The sequence below is a fragment of the Antechinus flavipes genome, chromosome 3, assembly GCF_016432865.1.
Source record: "Antechinus flavipes isolate AdamAnt ecotype Samford, QLD, Australia chromosome 3, AdamAnt_v2, whole genome shotgun sequence".
In the NCBI taxonomy this organism is placed as follows: Eukaryota; Metazoa; Chordata; class Mammalia; order Dasyuromorphia; family Dasyuridae; genus Antechinus; species Antechinus flavipes.
Genome location: NC_067400.1, coordinates 481,994,685 through 482,012,672, shown reverse-complemented (window position 1 = coordinate 482,012,672; position 17,988 = coordinate 481,994,685). Strand labels below are relative to the sequence as shown.

The 17,988-nt window shown below is 32.9% G+C and overlaps 1 protein-coding gene across 1 annotated transcript; it reads right to left on the bottom strand.

Annotated features, from left to right (window-relative positions):
- Positions 1-8,519: 8,519 nt before the first annotated feature.
- On the bottom strand, positions 8,520-10,109 carry LOC127557328 (olfactory receptor 8B3-like). Its single transcript, XM_051990684.1, has 3 exons — positions 10,090-10,109; positions 9,788-9,810; positions 8,520-9,433 (listed from the first exon to the last, which is right to left on the bottom strand). Exons 1-3 carry the CDS (start codon positions 10,107-10,109, stop codon positions 8,520-8,522), a joined length of 957 nt encoding a protein of 318 aa, XP_051846644.1.
- Between the last annotated feature and the right edge of the window lie 7,879 nt (positions 10,110-17,988).

Below are 17,988 nucleotides of genomic sequence, written 5' to 3'. Positions count from 1 at the left end.
GTACGAGAAATTTGAAAATCAGATGCTGAATTTATTGGGAAAGAGATATATTGAAGTAGAGTTACCTATTTGATAATTATAAGGATCTCAAGAAGAAAGTGGCTGAGTGACAGGGATAGATTAAATACATAAATGTGGCAAAGCCAAGTAAAGCATATACCAGCTTCTTTTCTTGATCCTGTATGTGAGAGGTTGAGAAAGCACTTACAACTTTGAAAAGGATATCCAAAAAAGATTATTTTTGCATGAAAATGCAAAGTGGTGAGCTCTGTTAACTTAGGACTTGGTTAATAGTGACCAGCACTTCCTTAGCTGTTTTTCTGTCCGATAAATATATCAACTGATCTTGGCATCTAGTTCATTATTCTTTTGTTCAAGCAGTCCATTGGGAGGACTTTGTTCCTGCAAACGTGTAGTGGTAGAGAGCTGTGGATGTCAAGGTTCCCTACTGTGCTCTGGCAAGTGCATCACTTTTTTTCCCCTAACAAATAAGTAAAGAGGCTGAGTAGCCAATTTTGCGATCAAAGATAAAACAGTGTGTTTCCTACATGTCAGGGTCTGGGATAAAACTCTGATGTCTATGTGCTAGTATTCATTTGGGTATTCTTGTAAAATTCTGCCTAGATAGAAGATTGTCAAACAAAAAATTAAGGAAAGTGTCTTATAAGACTTTAGCAAAGATAAAAATTGCAAATTATGAAAATATTATTATAATCATAGCACCAAAATAACAATAGTTTGCATTATAATGATGAGAATTAATAGTGACACTGACAGTTATATTCTTCATGCTTTGGAACTGTTGAAGAAAAGACCAAATCATCAATTGTTTGGAATTTTATAGAAGGAATTTATTTTTTACTAATTTGTTATGTAATAAATTTGTGTAGCTATAACTTTCAGTGTTCTGCCCAACCTTCTGAGAACCTACTCAAACTAAAACTAAAGCAGCGATAGCTCCTTCCCATTAAGAGTATAACTCAAGCCTCAAAAAAAAATTAATGAACAAAAAACTAAAAAGAACTTTCATCATAGACAGCTTTTATGGAGAGAGAGAGAGAGAGAACAGACCTCAAATCCTGAGGTTCCTAAGGGCAAAGCAAATCTAGATGAAGCCCCAAAGGGAAAGATGAGCTGGTCCCCATTTCACAAGGCATTCTTAGAAGACTGCATAAAAGATCTTAAAAAAGAGTTAGAAGAAAAATGTGGAAAGCAGATGCGATCATTGAAAGAAAGAATGGAAAAAGCACATAATAACCTAAAAATAGATATGAAAAAGATACCAATTCATTGAAAAACAAAATTTGTGAAATGGAAAAAAATGCAATGCACAAAACAACTCAATTGACCAAATATAAAAGGAGCTAAAAAAATAACTACAGAAAATAATACACTAAAAATTTGAATTGAACAAATTGAAGTGAATGACTTGATAAGACTTCAAAAATCAGTCAAAAAATGAAAAAAATAGAAGAAAATATGAAAAACCTCCAGGAAAAAAACAACTGACCTGGAAAATAGATCTAGGAGAGACAACTTAAGTATTATTGGACTTCTTGAAAGCCATGATGAAAAAAAAAAAAAAAACCTAGCCATTATCTTACAGGAAATCATAAAGGAAAACTACCCTGACAACTTAGAATCAGAAAGTAAAACAGCAATTGAAAGCATTCACTGATCACCTCCTAAAAAGGCCCCAAAAATAAATTCCCAAGGAATATCATGGCTAAATCACAGAACTATTATACCAGAGTATAGGAATAAATGGACTTTTCATTAAAATAGTCAGGAGCATATATTTAAAAGTCAGTAAGCATCATATGTAATGGGGATAAAGTGGAACCTTTATGAGTAAAATCAGTAGTGAAACAAGGTTGCCACTATCACCATTATTATTCAATATTGTATTAGAAACACTAACCTCGGCAATAAGAGTTGAGAAACAGATTAAAGGACTTAGAGTAGGTAATGAGGAAACCAAATTATCACTCTTTGCAGATGATATGATGGTATAATTAGAGAACCCCAGAGATTCTACTAAAAAGCTATTAGAAATAATTCACAACTTTAGTAAAGGTACAGGATACAAAATAAATCCACATGAATCCTCAGCATTTTTATACATCACCAACAAAATCCAACATCAAAAGATACAAAGAGAAATTCCATTCAAAATAACTGTCGACAGCATAAAATATTTGGGAATCTATCTACCAAAGGAAAGTCAGGAATTATATGAGCAAAATTACAAAAAACTTTCCACACAAATAAAGTCAGATTTAAATAACTGGAAGAATATTAAATGCTCTTGGATAGGCCGAGCGAATATAATAAAGATGACAATACTCCCTAAACTAATCTATTTATTTAGTGCTATACCAATCAGATTTCCAAGAAAATATTTTAATGATCTAGAAAAAAAAATTCATATGGAAGAACAAAAGGTCAGGAATTTCAAGGAAATTAATGAAAAAAAAAATCAAATGAAGGTGGCCTAGCTGTACCTGATCTAAAACTATTTATAAAGCAGAGGTCACCAAAACCATTTGGTACTGGCTAAGAAACAGATTAGTTGATCAGTGGAATAGGTTAGGTTCACAGGACAAAATAGTCAACAACTATAGCTATCTAGTGTTTGACAAACCCAAAGATTCCAACTTTTGGGATAAGAATTCATTATTTGACAAAAACTGCTGGGAAAACTGGAAATTAGTATGGCAGAAATTAGGCATGGACTCACACTTAACACCAAACAACAAGATAAGATTAAAATGAGTCCATGATTTAGGCACAAAGAACGAGATTATAAATAAATTAGAGGAACATAGGATAGTTTAGATCTCAGACTTGTGGAGGAGGAAGGAATTTGTGATCAAAGAAGAACTAGAAATCATTATTGATCGCCAAATAGAAAATTTTGATTATATCAAATTAAAAAGCTTTTGTACAAACAAAACTAATGCAAATAAGATTAGAAGGGAACTTCTGGGAAACTGGGAAATTTAGAATTAGAAGTTCTGATAAAGGCCTCATTTCCAAAATATATAGAGAATTGACTCTAATTTTTAAGAAATCAAGCCATTCTCCAATTTGATAAATGGTCAAAGGATATGAACAGACAATTTTCAGATGATGAAATTGAAATTATTTCCACTCATATGAAAGTGTTCCAAATCACTATTGATCAGAGAAATGCAAATTAAGACAACTCTGAGATGCCACTACACATCTGTCAGATTGGCTAAAATGACAGGAAAAAATTATGATGAATGTTGGAGGGGATGTGAGAAAACTGGGACAATGATGCATAGTTGGTGGAGTTGTGAACCAATCCAACCATTCTGGAGAGCAATCTGGAATTATGCCTGAAAAGTTTTCAAACTGTGCATACCCTTTGATCCAGCAGTGTTATTACTGGGCTTATATCCCATAGAGATACTAAAGAAGGGAAAGGGATCTGTATATGCCAAAATGTTTGTGGCAGCCCTGTTTGTGGTGGCTAGAAACTGGAAAATGAATGGATGCCCGTCAATTGGAGAATGATTAAAGTATACTGTGGTATATGAATGTTATGGAATATTATTTTTCTGTAATAAATGACCAGCAGGATGAATACAGAGAGGCTTGGAAAGACTTACATGAACTGATGCTGAGTGAAATGAGCAGAACCAGAAGTTCATTATACACTTCAACAACAATCCTGTATGAGGATATATTCTAATGGAAGTGGATATCTTCAACAAAGAGAGATTCTAATTCAGTTCCAATTGATCAATAATGAACAGAATCAGCTATAGTCAGGAAAGGAACACTGGGAAATGAGTGTGAACAGTTTACATTTTTGTTTTTCTTTTCAAGTTATTTTTACCTTCTGAATACAATTCTTCCTGTGCAACAAGAAAACTGTTTGGTTCTACACACATACATTGTAATTAGAATATACTATAACATATTTAACATGTATAATACTGCCTGCCATCTAGGAGATGGTGTGGAGGGAGGGAAGGGAAAAGTCGGAACAGAAGTTTGTTCAAGGGATAATGTTGTAAAAAATTACCCATGCAGATGTACTGTCAATAAAAAGTTAAAAAAAAAAAAGTTTAAAAGCTCGTAAGAGATAAGAATTCAGCCTCTGTGTTACAGGTTTAGAAAAATATCAGGCTGAATTGTGGGAATTGGAATTCATTCAGAGTAGTAATTCTTACAAAGTGGCTAAGAATGTATTGGTCTTAAGATGATGGTAAGGTAATTTGGGAACTAGTTTTGGACTTCTCAAGAAAAGAAAATCTTTTTTTTTTCTTTCTTTCCCTGTACCTCTGGCTGACTGCAGCAGCTTTGCAGGAAGGGAGGTGAGACAGAGCAGGAAAAAATAAAAACATAGATTGAAATTTTGGAAAATAGAAGAACAGTGGCTATCCCTCCTGTAAGCAAGAAGCCTTGTTATCAGAACTCAGGCTTGTGGAATCCTGCCAGAGGAAAAAAATCTCAAGATAAAGCAAGGATTGGTGCTTAACTCTTTTCTGGCTTACTAAAGAAAAGAAATTTAATGGAATATCTAGGTAGATTTTAGGAAATTTCACAAACTAAAGTACTGGTTAATTTTAAAATAACTTTTAAATTGGTATGTTTGTTAAGACTGGAAATAAGAAATTGCAGATATTGGAAGGAGGAATAAGATAGAGTAAGAGACGTAAATAGCTGAATTATGGGGGTTCTCTGACCTGTTAGACCTGCGGGAAAACTAGGCATGTTTCTAAAAATTGTCTCAGGAGAAGAAAGAAAAATTATCATTAGCAAGTTTGCTTTCATGGATTTAGATAATAGAATATTTACGAAGGCTAAATTTGGTAATTGTTTGTATGCAACATTTGATTAAGAGTTTTGGGAACTTACTATATTTTAAAGAGGTATTTTAATTTTGAAATCGGAAATAATTTTACTGTTGCCTTGCACATGTTAGATTTATTCTGAGTATAAAATCTTAAGAATTGTTTGAATATTGCAGCCTTTACAACTGAAGAGAAAAACTTTTTGTTTTATTATTTGGTCGGACTTCAAATTAAAAATATAGGTTATTAAACAAAATGCCAGTAGCTTACCTTAGGGGAGGTTGCATTTGTATCTCCCTACTTAAATGGTATGTTGCTTTTTAGAAGTATTGGGTAATTTATAAACTATATTATAAGTTTTATGAAATTTGTTTCAAAGTTGATTGTGAATCTTAAAGTTTAAAAAAGGTGATTTAAAGAAAAGGGAAAAGAAAGATTGATTTGCAAAAACAATTAATAGTTTCAATGGAGCATCTTGTCAGAAGGGTTATTGGTTTGGGAGTGTTTAAAGAAAGTTGGAGAAGGTTTGAGCAAGTAAGCACTGAGAGGAGAGAGACAGAGAGATGGGATAGGAGAATGAGGGTGATTTAAGAAAGATTGATTAGTAGGAGCAAATGATTTCAAGAAGAAATCAGTGGGAAAAAGGAGGAACTGGTTGGAAAGGGTAGTCAGAGAGATGGCTGTGAAACGAGATGTGTTTTTGTGGGGGGAGAGTAGCAGTGGAAAGGTGCTGCAGCTCTTTGGTTCCTCTTGCTGAAGAAAGCAAATGGTAATTTAAAGGGACAGGCTGGTCTTACAAGATGTGAATTGATTGAATATTTGTTTCTTTAGATACATAATGGTTTTCTTGTTTAAGGAATATGATCAGAAATGTGACATATAGTTTGAAAGGGTTATTTCAAAAAAGTTTAATTGATGTTTTCAAGAACTCTTCAGATTCTTTTACGTGAAATTAGGAAGTTTTAATTAACTGTATTGATGCCAATTATCTGAAAGGAGCTCCAAGAATAATAGTTTTTGCTTTTGTCCTTTTGAAAATGTTTTTGTTGTGAACAATATATAGTTTGGGATTTTTCTGTGTATTGGGTATTTTAAAAGCAAAATGATTAGTATAATATTCAACTTATTCAAGATTCAGCATCTACTTGGTATGTAAGAACTGTGTGAATTTTCTGGGATCAATTTCTTACTATTAATACTATTTGGGAGTTTTAAAACTCCACTCTCTTGTGTGCTGAAGGTTGAGTTCTAACTGCTTGTTATGTTATAATTATGTTCTTGCATTTTTTTTCTTCCTATGACTTATTTCTGTGATCAGAGAAATGGTCAATAGAAACTGTTAAGGTAATTCAATTATGTCATACTTTGTTGTTTCCAATCTGATTATATGTAATCATTATATCCTAAATGCTTAGGCAAATAAGTATTTAGCCTCATCATCTGTCTGTTATTGGATATTGAGTTTATGATATTTAAGTGTTTTTCAAAAGGTTTTTAAATGATAAGAAGACAATTAACAATGGTTTGTGAAATATAACTGGTGTTTTATTTATTGGGAATATAGCTGATAGCCATTTGCCTACTTTGTGAAGCAAACTCAGCTGCTGGATCTTCACAGTTGGCAGCAGTCTGGTGAATCAAGACTTTCTATCTCAGACTATTCTAATCTTGTTAGATTTAGCTTTTTTGTTGTTCTGGATGTTGGTCAAATTCAGATTAGTGAACCTCTTCTGAGACATGGATCATCCCATCTGAAGCTTTGGTAGCTGTCAGCATGCCACAACCATACCCCTGAATGGATTGAGAGCCTTCGTCCATTTCTCAGCCTGAAGCAGCTTAGATTGAGACATCACCCCTGCTCTGATGTAATTTGGATTGATATGGGGAAATGGGAAAATGATGAATTAATGTTAAAATTACAACTGTATTACTGTATGTTTAAATTTGGGATGAAAATTGTTAAATTGTGCAATTATTGCTGTTATGGATGTATAGAAACTTTATATGTGAAATGATTATTTGATGCTTTAGCTTGGAAATCCCTTATTCTATTGGGATTACTCTGGCAAACTATTCTCTGATTGTCTGTTTTTAGGAAATCTCCAAGATATACACATGTCTTGGGACTGGTAGTTTCTTACCCCAGTTTCTTAATTGGTATCTCAGCATTTTCAAGGGACATTACAGTTTTGAGATCACGCCTCTAAAGTTCCGTGTTTGCTTGCCTCCATGGCATAATTGTGCATATTCTGCTCAGAAATCCTTTCTGGATCCAAGACAGGTGGAGCTCCCTCCTTTGAAATCCCTGACAGACTTACGATGCCCCTCCTAGCATGGGCAGCATGATTGTCTTGAGCACTGCTACTCCCTATAGAAACAGAGGCTGAATTAAGTGCACAAATGATTGAAGACCACCTAACACAGTGAACTGTCCATTTCAAACTGGATTCTCTGGCAGAGATAAGGGCCTTTGTACTGCTGATAACTCTGGCATTGTCAGGAAGAGACTTGCCTTTGCCATAAGTTCTTGCATTTTCTAGTTTTATTTTTGATTTATTTGCTTCACATAAGGTTGGTCAAAATTATGGTGCTGAGACCTCCCAGGTATCTAGGGGAGGTAATTCAATAATTCAAATATTCAAAAGGAGAGTATGTAATGTTGTACCTCAGTTTCCCTATGTTGTCATCTTTGTTAATCTTTGTATTTTTATGTCTGCCAAATGGTAATCTGTTCTGTGATAACTGTTTTCAAGATAGTTGGTGGAAGTAATTTTTATGGTATGGCCTTATTCCAATCAATAGTATGCTCCTGCTACCACTCTGTCTACCCTGTATTATTACATTAGTAATCAGAATAGTTCAATGATCCCTATCAAAATATTGCATACAAAAGATGCTATTAAAATAATGATTCTTCAGAGAGCAGGCTGGAATATATTAGAAAGGGATGACCTTGATGGTGAAATTGATAAACAATATATAGATATGTAATGTAGAGATATGTTAACTGATTTTGAACAGTGTGTAAGTTCTTCATAGAAATATGATAAAAATTATTTACATATTATAAGGGGGAATTGTGTGGAATAGAGAGATAAGGTGAAGAACTTACAGGAATGTATGAATTCTTTTTCTGTATTTTATTTTCATTATTTCTGTATTTCTCCTATGACCTGTATAATATACGCAGGCCTATATTTACTTGTGCCTTGGCCAGCTATAAACATATTTACTTAACCTGAGCTGATGACATTTATCAGTATTTGACACTTAGCGATATTTAGTCTATTAGCTTGACCACTGTCTATCTAAAGCCTGAAGGCCTGATTTTCTGTTGCCTAAAAATCAGGTGATTTCAGGAAAACAGAAACCTTCCATTCCAATCTCTCCAGATAGCAACAACCAATTAGATGCCTCCCTTTCCCCTTTTCAATGCTCTCTTACTTGTGATATAATCTCTTGTATAAAAACTGTGTATCTTTACTACTTTTTTAGCATTCCTACCACTAACTTTTTCTTTTCTCATGATGGGATGGCTCATTCTCCAGAGATTTTAATAAACAATCTTTCTGCTTTCTACTGAGTGATCTCTGAGTGTCATTTTGGGTAAGAGTCTTCTACATCCCTCACATAAGGCAAAAAAAAAAAAAAAAAAAAAAAAGCAATCTTGGTCCTTGAGTTCAAAACATATTATAAAACTCCTGTTACTGTCCTTGTACACATTCTTTTCAAGGTTTTGCTCATGGCAGCCTGAACAGCTTTATTCCTCAGAGTATAAATGAAGGGGTTTAGCATGGGCACTATATTTGTGTAAAAGACTGAAGCTACTTTGCCCTGGTCCACAGACCCTGATGAAGAGGGCTGAAGATACATGAATGAACCTGACTCAAAGAAAAGAGCAAAAGTAATTATATGGGAGCTGCAGGTGCTGAAGGCTCTGGACCTGCCCTCAGTGGAGTTGATGCTCAGGAAACCGGAGAGAATAAGAGCATAAGATGCAAAGATGGTGACACTAGGTACTATAATATTTATGCCCACAACAATGAAAACTACCAGCTCATTGACATAAGTGCTGGTGCAGGAGAGCTGGAGGAGGGGGAGGATGTCACACATGTAATGGTTTATGATGTAAGCATCACAGAAGACCAGTCTCAGCATGCATCCAGTGTGGACCATGGCACCAGCAAACCCCATTGCATATGCTTCACCCAATAAACAAGAGCAGACTTGGTTAGACATAGTGACATTATACAGCAATGGATTACAGATGACAACATAATGACCATAAGCCATTATTGTCAATACATAGCATTCACAAATAACAAAAAAACAGAAGAAATAGAGCTGAACTATACATTCTGAATAAGAGATGATGTTTTGCTTTAGGACAAAATTCATCAACATTTTGGGAGTAAAGACAGAAGAGTAGCAGAGATCTATGAATGATAAGTTAAAGAGGAAATAGTGCATAGAAGTGTGAAGCTGAGAATTCACCCTGATTAAAATGGTCAATCTCAAGTTTCCCATTATAGTGATCATATACATTCCTATAAACAGGAAGAATAGGGGTAGTTGGAGCTCTGGTTGATCTATTAAGCCTGTAACTCAGTGACGGAAAAGGCATTTTCCAAAGCCATGTTTTTTTTGAGGCATCTATGAGGAGAAAAGAAAAATTGTACTAGTAATGGAGAAAAAACTAAATGAATCCTTTCCCCAAATTATGAAAAAAGGCAATTCTGAAAATTTTGTAAAGCATCATCACAATGTCATGCTATCAACCCCAAATTTTGAGGGATTTTGACTGACTAACAGTCTACATGAACTTGATGAATGCAGAAAATTGTTCCTAGGTTCCACTACAGAATAACAATTGATTTCCTCACATTCCAAAGAAAAAAGAAATCAGGAAAATGACAATGGTTTTTCCCCTCCTCCCCAGCTCTTCCTGTTTTAGTCACTTTGGATAAATACTTTTACTGTCCTGATTTCAGAGATCATGAAATAGTATCTCAAAGAGTTCTGCAAAATCCTATAATCAAAGTATTATACCTAACATTAGTTATATTTGTTATTAACCATATTACCAATAATGTTATTAGTAATAAAAATAACAATGGCAAGGATTTACATAGCACCTATCATATGTCAAGTTCCACCCTAAATAACTTCCAAATATATAATTTAAATTTCACAACCCTGGGAAGCAGATAATATTATTATCCTCAATTTATACTTGAGGGAAAGAAGAAAAACAAATTACGTGACATTGCCCAAGGCCATACAGGGTTCACACAGTGCCTGAAGTAGACTTGAATTCAGGTTTCTCTGTCCAATTCCATAGGTCCCATCCTTTGAACCATCTAGTTTTCTGAAGCCTGGGTAATGAGTTCCTTTTTTTTTTCTAAGTATGTAATCCTAAGGAAGTAGAGGGCTACTCTATTATCTATGAATGTTCTCTTCCCCACACTTACTTACATTTTACCAAAAGACCTATATATGAGCTGGTGACAGAGTTCTGGAATGTGATATTTTATAGAAGCTTATATCTCAAGTTGGCAAGGCAAGGAGGAGAAAATAGTAGTAAAAATTTTTGAAAAAGGTGGTTTCACATTCATCCTCCCTCCATCTGGACACAAGTTCTCCTAAAGGAAAATAATTCTAATAAGAGTGATCAGAAATTCACCTTGAAAGACACTGATAAGAGACACTAGCTCAAAAAAGCCAGACTTTTCTGGGGCAATCAGAGCAACTACCTCAGCCTCTGAATAAGATATAAAAATTCCAGGATCTTACTGTGACTTCACCTAGAAAGTCTGTTCCATCTACAGAGAAGAAAATAGTCCCTAGAGGTGTCTCCAAAATCAACAGATGATAGGAAACTGAAGGTTTTATTTAAGGTGTGAAAATTCCATGGACCCAATTGTAAACAGGGAGTAAACAACAAGTTCTCACTCTGGGAATAGACACTTCAGGGAGAAAGAATTATAAAGCCCATGCTTACACACTGTTATCACAGAGCTTATTTTTTTTCTCTCAAAGGATTCAATCCTCAACTCAACCCTTAACTTCACACTAGGGATTATTGATTCCCAGACTCTTACCTTGGTTCCCAAATTTTTTTAATCTTGTTCTGAGAATTTCTCTGTTAAACAATGTCTTATGATGTTATCTCTAAGACTTTTTTTAACATGATTTAGAAAATAGAGCTTATCTCTCAATAGCAGTCTATAGGTTTCTATGAATATGGAATCAGGATAGATAGAGAAAATTGTTCTATTTCTACACAAAGGGAACATATATTCTCTACATATACAATACAAAAGCCAAATTCATTGAGGTTTTCAAGAAGCTAGACTTTCTTCTCTTATACCCATTTTGGATATGTTAATGTTAATTACCCATACACATACTCACACATACTACAGCTCTCCCTCCCCCTCTTTCTCTCCTCTCTCTCTCTCTCTCTCTCTCTCTCTCTCTCTCTCTCTCTATCTCATCTTCAAGTATTTATTGCATCCATCCATCAGCAAATGCCAACAAATTAGTAACTTCCTTGATGATGTGTCTTGTTTTGCTTTTTTAAAAAATAAAACAAAACATGAATGAAAGAATAGGGCTCTTTGATAAGAATAGGATGGCAGTACTCCCCATATGGTAATGCTATTTTTTCTTATGTACATTCCATCATGGTCCCTAAAGAAAACTTTTTAAAAACTACTTATTTAATTAGCAATTAAAGACAAAAATAAATTCTAAAATATCAAAAGAGATAATACCAAAAGTAAAACAAATCTTATTAAATTAATAAATGACTAAAATAAAATGACCAAATAAAAAGAAAACTCAATTACCAGCAACAAAAAGAGGAAGAGATATCAAAGCAAAGGAAAGGAAAAAAAGGAAATTATTAGAAATTGTTGGTTCTAACTGTCAATGAAACTGAAAACTTAAAAAAAGAATGAATAATTTTAAAATATAAAATACTCAGATCAATAAATGAGGAAAATTTAAATAATTCAATAACAAAAATAGAAATTGAATGAACCATGAATTGACACCAGAAAAAAAAAAGCTTCAGATGGATTTACAATTGAATTCTATTAAACATTTAAATAATAATTAATTCAAATTTTCTACAAACTGTTTACAAAATAGGAAAAATAGAATCCTACCTAATTGCCTCTCTGATTCAAATATGGTCATGGTACCTAAATCAGGAAGACTCAAAACACAAAGTGAAGTTAATAGACCAATATCAGTGTTAATGAACACTGATATAAAAATCTGAATAAAATGTTAGTGACAAGGAAAGCTACAACAGCATGGAAAAGATCATTAACTGGGATTTATACCAGAAATGAAGGTTATTTCAACATTAGAAAAACTATAAATATAAAAGATAATAATAATAACAAAAGTATATTATATTGTTTAATGAAGAAAAAACTTTTCACAAAATCCAACAGCTTTTTTTAAAAACCACAATAAAATATAGTAATAAATGAACTTTTCCTTAATATAATAAATAATTTCTACCTTACATCAAGAGGTACAATTATATATAAAACCAAAATAAGCTAGATATGTTTTACAATAAAATCAGTGTAAAGATGTCCATTATTCACTACTACTCTTCATTATGGAAATATTAGCCTTCTCCCTAGAAAATGAATCTAAAATGGTGATTAGCAAAAAGTATAAAAAATTGTAACTTGCAGATGATATAATGGTTTATTTAGAGAATCACTGAGAGTCAATTAAAAATTAATCATAGCAATAATTTCAGTAAAGTACAAGAATATAAAATAAATGATCAAAATGTTTGAATTGCCAAAAATTTAAAGAGGAAGAGGTAGAAAGCAAAAAGTACAATTAAAATGAATACAGAATTTATAAAATAATTTGGAATCTATTTTTCTCTCTCTTCTATATATAAGAACTATATAAATGCAATAATACTCTTGACAGAAATAAATAAGGGTCCAAACAACTGAAGAAGTAGTAATTGTTCATGAGTAAGTTATGACATATTATTCCCTCTTTTTTTGAGTCATAGCAATAAATCTACCAAAGGATTATTTCAATAACAAAATTCATCAGGGGAAGAAGAAGATAAATAATTTCAAAGGAAATCATAAAAGGGAATATAAAAATAATATGGCCAAACCAGATCTCAATCTAAACAATAGCAATGATTATCAATATGTTTTTAGATTAGTTGATCAGTGGTACAGGTTTGTTATTCAGTATATAGAATTAATATAATAAAGAGCAGCATAGTTATTGATAAATCCAAAGACACCAACCAAAGGAGTAAAGATTTACCACAAAACTTCTGGGAAAGCTGGAAAGGAAGTTGGAAAAAAAATGAATACAATACCTCATGTTGAAAAATTGATAAAATCCAAATGAATGTGACTTAGAAAGATAACTTCTTCAGAAAATTACAGGATCGAAGAAGAAATTAAAATTTGGGGTGTATAGATAGAAGAAGAATTTGTGATCAAAGGAGCAATGTTGGTTCTGAAAATGTAGCCAGATACTGACTCTATTCTAGTGATTTGAAAATGTTTAATTATGTCTTATCATGCTTTACACTACAAATATATCTTTGAATTGTTTCTATGTTTTTTTTTAAAGAAAAACACTTCTTTTTGATTCACAACTTTGCATGTAAATAGATTCGCAATCAGAGATTACTATTTAGGTTGGTTTTGAAAACATATAAAACTTAGACAATACCAAGATGGCAGCTTAAAGGTAAGAGGCTGAGCTCTCCCCCAAGTCCCTCCAAATACCTTTAAATAATTTCACTAGACAAATTTTTTAAAGCATGAGAATTCACAAATATATATAAAACAATTTTCCAATGGAAGACAACTTTGAAGGTCAACAGGAAAGGTCTATTACATCAAGGTGAGAATAGAACACAGTACTGGTGCAGGCCATGCCTGGAAGCCTTGCCTCCCCAACCAGGAGAAGTCCTTGGAGACCTTTGAATCAGCAGTAGAGCTGGTTTCCAGACCTCTCGGCCCACAGACAAAACACCACTTAGAAAGCTGGCAGGAAAGATTTGTAAGAGAGGAGCACAGTCACAGCAAACCTTGGGAGCCACTGAATCAGCAGCAGTCAGTGACAGTAACAGTAGCAGCCATGGCTTCCCACTCCACAGATGGTAAGGGAGTTGACTAGCTGGTCAGAAGGAAGTCTTTGCTAGCACTGTGGCAAGACTCTTTTACTTTGTCCTAGGTTATAAGGATCTCCAGGATATAGTCCTGAGCACACAGAAGCAGTCCCAGAGCAAGTGGGACATTAGAAGTTATAGCCACAATTGAACAGGACTCTGTTCACCGTTCCAGAGCAGAAGAGAGAACTTGTGCTTGCTCACAGACTAGAAAACAGTAGTAAACACACCTCTCCTTGGATTATTTCACATTGAAAGAACTGAAAACTTAAAAGGTTCTTAGAAAGTAGGTACACAAATTTAGCACATTGCATCCTCTATCCTGAGAACAGAGCTCTATTTAACAAAGAGTTAAAAAATAAAATAAGAGACTGGGGAAATGAGAAAACAACAAAAAAAGATTATTGCCATAGAAAGTTAATATGGTGACAAGGAAGATCAAAATACAGTCAGTAGAAGATGAAAAAGTCAAACCTCCCATATCCAAAGGCTACAAGATAAAGTGTGTAATTCATCTTCTAATTCATCATAACTTAATTTGGGGCTTTCTTGGCAAAGGTATTGGAGTAGATGGTCATTTCCAATTCCAGCTTATTTTATGTGTGAGGAAACTAAAAGAAACAAGGGTTCACACACCTAGTAAGTGTCAGCTAGTGATAACTAGTAAGTATCAGAGGTTTGAAAGGAATTCATGTCTTCCTAATTTTAAGCATGAAGCTATGAAGTATACAATCTTACTACTTAGAAGCAAACAAACATAAAGTTAAAAGTCAAGAAATTGAATGAGGAAAAGAGGAGCAAACAATAACAAAAAAGAACATGACCATAGAAAATTAAATATCATAAGAGGAAAGATAAATTCATAAAAACAGAAAAAAACAACAAAGTCAAAACAGCTAAATTCAAAAAGAATCAAAGAAAAATATAAATTGGTCATAAGGCCCAAAAATAAAGTTTGGAAGAGTTCAAAAACAATTTAAAAAATCAAATAAAAGTGGCATTATAATTAAGAAAAAATGAGAATGATGTGAGAAAATTATGAAAATAGAATAAACAGCTTGAAAAAAGAAACACAAAAAATTAAAGATAATAATACCTCTAAAAACAGGAATTGGCCAAATGATAAGAGAGGCACAAAAATCCACAAAGGAAAAGAATACCTTAAAAAGTAGAACTGGTTGGAAAATACAAACAAAAATTAGCTGCAGAAAATAATTCCTTAAAAAATAGAATTGGGTAAGTCATTCATAAAATATATCCAACTAACTGTATGTGGAGGGCTAAGGAGTTTGAATTACAACCAAGAATAGCTACACAGAAAAACTGAATATAATCCTGCAGGGGGGAAGTGGATATTTAATGAAATGAAGGACTTTCAAACAAGAGTAGGTTCTCCTGGAGGACTGCAAGTAGAGATCTGACTCTCCCCTAGATCTCAAAATCCATAGTTCTGATTCTAAGCTTAATGTTAGCACTCTTGGTTTAGAAAAGTTGCAACTTGTATGTCTATATATGTTTGCAGAGCTATTTATTAAGAAGAATTTTATGAGTTTTTGTTTTGTGTTTATTATTTGTATTAAGAATTTTAATTGGATAAGGGATCAGTAGAAGGGAGGGTAAATTTAGAGAGGCAGAGAACAGAAGCAAAAGAAACTTTTGAGGAGGAAAAGAATAAAAATAAATAGAGAGAAAGATAAATGGGGAGAGGAGAATTGAGATATAAATTGAGATATAATTAGTGATACCATAACTAATTTAGAGGGTCATGGAATAATTTACCTCTCAGATCTATGTGTATGGAAAGAATTTATAATTCTATTATAAATGACTTAGCTATTCTCAGCAATACAATTATCCAAAATACTACCAAGACATTTATGATTAAAAATGTTATCCATCTTTATAGAAAGAACATTTGGAGTCTGAATCCACACTGGAGTATACTTTTTGTTACTCTTTTTTTTTCTGGATTTTTTGTCTGTGTTTTTTTTTTTTACAATATAGCTAATATTGAAATATATTTTGCATGACTGCACATGCATATCTATCAAACTGCTTGTTTTCTCAAGAAAGAATGAGAGAACAGAGGGAAAGAGAATTTGGAGATAAATTTTAAGTGAAAGTTGTTTGCCTTTACCTTTATAGGTATCTTTATAGGTAATCATAAAAAAAAAAACTTTTGAAAAAAGAAAAGAAAAGGAAATCTGCAAACTGAATTATTGAAAGATTTAAAATTTTAGCACACAAAGAATATCTAGAAAGCTATGACCTGGTGGTTTTAATTAGACATGAGAGATATATTTCATTTTGGAGATTAAAAAATGACAAATGCTCACAATACAAATAATCATGACAGTATAACTAACAAATTGTTTCAGATCTGGATGACTATCAGAGATTGAACTGTTAGAACTACTCAGATGTGTTTTTAAAAGAGTCATAAAAAAATTAATATATGTTACCCTATCAAATCCATATCCAAGGTACATTGAATTAAAATCTTAAAAGCATAGGTGTTTCAGACAGGAAATTAAAAACATAGGAGAATAGAAAGTGGTACATAACAAGTAATAACTGGCATTTAGAGACCACTTTAAGATTTGCCAAACATTTTTTCCTATATTTTATCAAATGATTTTCAGGACAATTTTTTAAACTAGTTTTGTTATTTCTGTTTTAATGTGGAAAACTTAAGCTGTGAGAAGTCAGTCAATGTCAATTAATTACTAGATACACTAGAGAGAATTTGAAATAAAATCAGCATTCTTTTATAGTTTGCTATACTCCCTTTCAACTATAAGAACTCTAAATTCTAAACTGTTCCTCAAAAAATGTTCAATTCTTCATAGATAGACTCTTCTTCTTACTACCTATGTCAATGTAGGCAAGTATTTAGCTTTCACATCCAACATGAAAATGTTGGACAAGATGGCAAACATATTTTTCACAACTTGGTGTCTTCCCATCCATCCATTAGCTTCTGATAATAACTGTTGGGAAACAAAAATAAAAATTCCTTTTCCATTCTAAGGGTTCACTCAATTTGACCAGGGAACAGAAACTTCCTTCAGAAGAGGTATATAAATTATATCAACTTGTTCTAATCTCCCACATGCTATAACTATTATAAGAATATTTACTACTAGCAATTTTTTCAGAAAATAAAAACTTTTCCCCTTAAAACTTTTCTCATCATTTTCTAGTCATAAATAGCTTCCATTTACACCACACTGAGGATGTTTAATTATTGTTCTGAGACAGACAAGTCCTATTGTATGTTTATTGTGAGAGTTTGAAAATATCTGTAGCAACATACAATAGAGAGCTATGCATTGAAGCATAAGGGATTGGATCAGTCAATATGACAGGAAATTACTTTGAATTTTGATATTAGGAACAAATTATACTTTTGTACACCTATCCAATTTTTATAACAATTTTGAGAGGAAAAAAGTAACAAAAATACAATACCAAAGGGGGCTGTAAGACCAATTATGATAGATTTGCTAGAAGGTTGAAGGGGTTGTTGTATATCTCTATAACTTGGACACATCAATATTTATCCAGAAGCCTACCTTCATGTATTACCTTCCTAAGTTACTAATTAGCAATGGGTAAGGGAGGAACGATTAAGATATGATTTGATGAATGATTACATGGTGTTTTTACATTTTCCCACAAGGTTACAGATCAAAGATTTATAAGGATCTTAGAAGCCACATAGTCCATTTACAAATTAAAAAGACAGAGCCTATAAAGGGTATAGAGAAAGAACATCGGTATTAAAATCCTAACCCTCTTACTCTAGACTCTTGCACTTTCCACTTCATCTTTAAACTCAAAGAACTCCTACTGGTAGAAAGTTGTGCAATAGAGAATGGGAAGAAAATAATTTGGATAAGAATTCCTTCCTGAGTTAATTGCAATTAATCAAGGCAAAAAAAAAAAATCTTGATTCCCTGAGTTCAACTCACA

Bases quoted from the DNA above. Each gene is read 5' to 3' on its own strand.
- LOC127557328 (XM_051990684.1), bottom strand. From the start codon at position 10,109: ATGGCCTTGGGCAATGTCAC. The intron at 9,811-10,089 runs GTAATTTGTTTT...CTCTGAAATCAG, and splicing joins ATGGCCTTGGGCAATGTCAC to GACAGTAAAAGTATTTATCC. The intron at 9,434-9,787 runs GTGACTAAAACA...TCCGTCACTGAG, and splicing joins AGTAAAAGTATTTATCCAAA to TTACAGGCTTAATAGATCAA.